The sequence below is a fragment of the Branchiostoma floridae genome, unplaced genomic scaffold (assembly GCF_000003815.2).
Source record: "Branchiostoma floridae strain S238N-H82 unplaced genomic scaffold, Bfl_VNyyK Sc7u5tJ_407, whole genome shotgun sequence".
In the NCBI taxonomy this organism is placed as follows: domain Eukaryota; kingdom Metazoa; phylum Chordata; class Leptocardii; order Amphioxiformes; family Branchiostomatidae; genus Branchiostoma; species Branchiostoma floridae.
The window spans coordinates 25,362-30,760 of NW_023365836.1; the positions used below are offsets into that span (position 1 = coordinate 25,362).

The following is a 5,399-nucleotide window of genomic DNA, read 5'->3' on the forward strand; positions in this document are numbered from 1 at the left end:
TTGGTGCTAGTATACTATCAGCTCAAACCTGGGTGGTATCTGTCCTTGGTGGTAGTATACTATCAGCTTAATCCCCAGTTGGTATCTGTCCTTAGTGCTAGTATACTATCAGCTTAATCCCCGGGTGGTATCTGTCCTTGGTGGTAGTATACTATCAGCTTAATCCCCGGTTGGTATCTGTCCTTAGTGCTAGTATACCATAAGCTCAATCCCCGGTTGGTATCTGTCCTTAGTGCTAGTATACTATCAGCTTAATCCCCGGTTGGTATCTGTCCTTAGTGCTAGTATACTATAAGCTCAATCCCCGGTTGGTATCTGTCCTTAGTGCTAGTATACTATAAGCTCAATCCCCGGTTGGTATCTGTCCTTAGTGCTAGTATACTATCAGCTTAATCCCCGGGTGGTATCTGTCCTTAGTGCTAGTATACTATAAGCTCAATCCCCGGTTGGTATCTGTCCTTAGTGCTAGTATACTATCAGCTTAATCCCCGGTTGGTATCTGTCCTTAGTGCAGTATACATCAGCTTATCCCCGGTTGGTATCTGTCCTTAGTGCTAGTATACTATCAGCTTAATCCCCGGGTGGTATCTGTCCTTAGTGCTAGTATACTATAAGCTCAATCCCCGGTTGGTATCTGTCCTTAGTGCTAGTATACTATCAGCTTAATCCCCGGGTGGTATCTGTCCTTGGTGGTAGTATACTATCAGCTTAATCCCCGGTTGGTATCTGTCCTTAGTGCTAGTATACTATAAGCTCAATCCCCGGTTGGTATCTGTCCTTAGTGCTAGTATACTATCAGCTTAATCCCCGGTTGGTATCTGTCCTTAGTGCTAGTATACTATCAGCTTAATCCCCGGGTGGTATCTGTCCTTAGTGCTAGTATACTATCAGCTTAATCCCCGGTTGGTATCTGTCCTTGATGCTAGTATACTATCAGCAATGCCTGAATGGCATCTGTCTTCAGTGCTAGTATCAGCACGATACCTCGGTGGCTTCTGTCCTTGGTGCTAGTATACTATCAGCACAATACCTGGATGGCATTTGCATTTGCATACTATCCACTATCCATGTAGAGTAATGATATGAGAGTATTGTCCCCTACTTAGTGTATATAGAGTAATGTTATAGTTGCATCTCCTGATTTTCATATAAATGTCACACATCTCGGGTTAGTGTGAGAAAACAAACCAGAGACAAGTTAATTTGTTTTTTGCTAAACAGTTGTCACAGAAACATTAATCTCCTGTAACTGCTTTTCTGTTGTAAAGATGAAAGCGAGGACAAGAAGAAGACGGCGAAGCTCGATGACGACATCGTCCAGGCAACCCGCTACCCGAGCGGGTTCCGCCCTCAACCAGACTTCCCATCCAGAATCGAGCGAGACGATTGGCCAGGACCTCCCTCTCCTGCTGCCACAGGTAATACATGGCGGGTTCACTATACTATACCAGTACTCACTGTGATAGCATCTTTGTAAAGTCCATTTTACAACAGGAAAGATGTAGTAATCTATATACAGTCACACCTGTACAAGTGACCACCTGGCCATTTGACAAGTCTTTGGTGGTCCCTTAGATTATTTATACCATCAGCACAAGCAAGAAGAATCCTGTCTATAGTGGCTACCAGTCCACATGTATCGGTCCCCAGACTGGTCTTCTTGGGCAGTTTTGACTGTATATCTACATGTTGGTACGTAAAAGCCAGTGGTATCTGGTGAAATTTTCAAAATTATGCTGCAACTTTTGTTATAGATATCAGTTGTAGCTTTCAGCTTTAAAAGCACAGAGACTGCTATGGACTTGTAATAGTTTTATAAGTATAGAACTGAGAGGAAAGTAGGTGACACTGTTTGCTGAATCCGTTCACCATTTTCGCTGTCATAGCGGTGAAGGCTCGTAGCACGGAGGTTAGTCGTGAGGATATTATCAGGAGCATGAGAATGCCTGCGGGGTCTCCCAGTGTAGGCAGCAGGGGGGACAGCTGTTCACCTCCGACCTCTCCGTTCAGAGATGCCTCCTCTCCGTGGCTCAGTAGTCCTGTGCCGTATGAGCCAGGTAGGAATCTGACCTTGCCAGCAGAAAGTCCCTTTTTCTCACACCAGAAGCAGAAACCCAACAGCACTAAAAAAGCGTTGTATTACAAAATCCAAATATAATTCTTTGTTTGACTGATATTTGTTTGCATAGATGATTAACTGCTGTTACGTCAATGGAGTGCAGTTTCGGTTGTACTTGTCAAAATTACGTTTTCACATGATTGATATGACATTGACAGCTGGCCTAGTGGCCTGTGTTATGTTGAAGCAGTCTTAGCGTCTTAAAGATGTATGTAACGTTACATTTGTGTGTGGAGTAAAGGGACTTATGTAGCAGGCATTGTCACTGTGTTATTCCCATGAGAACACTGCATACAGCCATAACCTAGCTCTGCAGAGGGTCTCTACCTGCTCTGTTCAAGAGAAAACTGATTGCAGTAAATGAAAGTTTTCAAACAAATGATTTGTAGATTTAACACTTAGCTCTTTGTTGTCTAATATATTAAAATGAAAATGAAACCAAACCCTGCTTTGCCTTTAATATTAAATGCCATAATATCAAATGAAAATTGCTTAAATTTATTCCATTTACCAATTTTCAGAAATGCAGTATCTTTGACTTTTTATTCTCATCTTCAAAGCATGCTGTGACACCAACATCTCAATAGTGTGAAATTACAAGCTATAACATACATGATGAAAGGTGGTTGAGATTAGGTTTCATCTGTCTAAACCTGTGTCTAACCCCAAGCCTGAGTAGTTGAGAGGTTGGCTGCAGTGTTCTCATGCCCCAGTGTTGTTACAGCCCCCCTGAGTCAGGGGTTTATAGCCAGTCTGCAGAGGTTTCCCTCGGGTAAGAGCCCCACACAGACAGACGATGTTTTCTGGCCTCCACAGGAGGCTGAAGATGAAGAAGGTAGGATGTACTGTGTACATGTGGATAAATCCCTCCACATGTACCATGTACAATCATGTACTGTGTACATGTGGCTTTCCTCTGTCTCTATTCCCTTACATATGTCAGGGTAGAGAGTGCAGTAACTGAATCTTTGAATCACTGATTCCACTGGTGGAGATTCCAATGATGAGGATGCCAAGAATGTATTAGGGTGGTGTCCCATTTAGAAATCTTAAGTTTCAAATAAACAGTAACACAAATCAAAGTTGAAAAGTATCTTTTAGCAGATATCTTAAGATTTACTTAAGATGACTATTCGGATCTCTACCAGCAGACCCTAATCTCTACCCTGACATGTGCATACTGTCTTGATCTGTGAAGCTTTGGTTGTAAAGTGCTGAGATTAAGTATGTTTTTGGCAATACCTCAGGTTGGAGCCAGTTAGCAGTGCAGCTTCACATCCATCTCAAATCTACATTCTATCCGTATTCTGCATAGTAAAAGCTTTGTAGATGTAGCAGCTTTTAGACAAAATTTTGATAGTCATTCCATTTTGCTCTTTTTTTCACCTTTTAGTTTGATTTTTTTTCTCATTGATCGCACCCTCTCACTCCATATTTCACTTCTGTTTTCATGATTTCTCTTTTGTTTTCCTTTCAACAGTTGTGTGTTTGTGACATGTTGACTTCTATCCCTGTCTATCTGTCCCTTGTTGTCTCTGCCATGTCCCAGCACCTTACAGCCATAGCTCATTTTTTCAGACATTTTCCTAAAAAATGTTATAAAGCAACAACGTTTCCCATCCGCCACGGGCCCAGAGGATTCTGAGTATGAAAATTCCTATTCCATGGGAAGGAAGACACTGGGTTCTGTCTATTCACCATCAACAAGTGTTGGTAAGGTCATCCTGCAGGGTCAAGTAGAGTAGTAGAACCTCGATCTTTCAATGTGGATTTCTGCTACCTCTTCTTTATTATGTGTGTCTCTCAAGAAAATATTAGCCAGTTAGAGCCAACACTGTCTAGGGTTTTCTTTCTTGTATTGCTTCACTGTTGTTTGGCCTCTTCTGTGTTTTCCCAGTTTCCCAGACATGTAACTATGACTACCATATTTCTGTATGTGGGTGCAGCCTGTTCTGGGTATTAAGAGATCTTCAGCACCTAGATAATGTAGATGCAAAACATGCAGACATAGATACATGTAAACCGACCTACCTTCGTCATCAACCATGATGTAGTAAGAGTAACACCAGAGTTAAATTCAGAGCAGGCCAAACACCCATTACTATGGTTGCCATGGTTTCAGGCAAGTCAGTAGGCCGTGTAGATGTAATAAAAATGCAGCGAACACCGGCTGCCCGACCTAAGACCCCAGAAGACCTGTTACCTGTGGAGAAGGATGATTGGCCTGCGCCACACGCCGACTTCTACTACGGTAAGACCCGGGGTGGGAGCAGCACAGGTCCCACCCTGGAGTGGCAGCTACACTAGCTCTAAAGGCTGCGAGCAAAGGGCTACATGCATGGGACTTTTGTCTCACTACCAGAATGCCTTGTTCTTCCAGTATGAGCTCACCGTTTGTCACTAAGTGAACTGCTGCACATGGACGTGTTGTTTGATCTGACAGTTGAGTTTTTTTCCCAGGCTCTGCATGCAGCTTACGGAGAGTAGACTGCAAGTCTTCAGTAACAAGTTCACCCTCTAACTCTGCAGCAACTTCTCATCATCATCACCTAATGTTTGCATCCCTGCACCCGACTGTGGCATAGGGGTGGTGTCAGGGAGATGTTTGCTTCAAGTAGTGATGGAAGGGAGAGAAAGAGTAGCAAGTTGATGAGAGCATTAGCAAAACGTTTAAAAGAGCAAAATGTTCTTTAGCTGTAAAGTTTAAACTTTGTTCCAACACATAAATTTTTGGTCGACCTTCTTCAGATGTATGATATATTGGAACAAGTTGAATCTTAACAGCTATAGATTCTGCCAAAGCAGATGAGCTTTCATTTGGATAGCAAAATGTTCTTATAGAAATTATTTATTCCCTACAATTTGTAGCCTCTCTTTCTCTTTCTATCTGTGAAACGTCTGGTGCTGACTGTATCCAAGTTGCTTTCACACTGAGTGATGTAAGTTCACATCAGATGAAATAGAAAACTATAAGTTGTCACTTCAGGTGTCTTGACATCGAGTTTTCCTCACTAACACCCATCATGATCACCCCCACCATCTCCAGGGCGACTAAGACGCTCCACTTCCCCGCTGGAAGACCTTGATCGGCGCCGTGAGCAGGAACACAAGAAGGTTGTGGAAGAGTGTCAGTCTGGGCTCGGCAAGATGATCCATGAAAGACATGCAACCTGCAGACATCGGAGACATGGACCCGCGCAGCGCTTCTCGAGTCCCGCCCGCCGACCACGAACCACCGTTCAAACCAAGATACGACTCCCACCGTGGACGCTCTGTGAGT

At 43.2% G+C, this 5,399-nt stretch overlaps 1 protein-coding gene across 1 annotated transcript in view; it reads left to right on the forward strand.

Annotated features, from left to right (window-relative positions):
* LOC118408772 overlaps window positions 1-5,393 on the forward strand; it is a gene marked incomplete at its 3' end in the record, with an annotated part of 8,503 nt that extends 3,110 nt beyond the window's left edge. The window contains exons 4-9 of the mRNA XM_035809631.1: window positions 1,269-1,418; window positions 1,887-2,057; window positions 2,844-2,954; window positions 3,698-3,832; window positions 4,242-4,370; window positions 5,166-5,393. Coding sequence (XP_035665524.1) covers window positions 1,269-1,418; window positions 1,887-2,057; window positions 2,844-2,954; window positions 3,698-3,832; window positions 4,242-4,370; window positions 5,166-5,393 — 924 coding nt within the window. The remainder of the gene's footprint in view (window positions 1-1,268; window positions 1,419-1,886; window positions 2,058-2,843; window positions 2,955-3,697; window positions 3,833-4,241; window positions 4,371-5,165) is intronic.
* Between the last annotated feature and the right edge of the window lie 6 nt (window positions 5,394-5,399).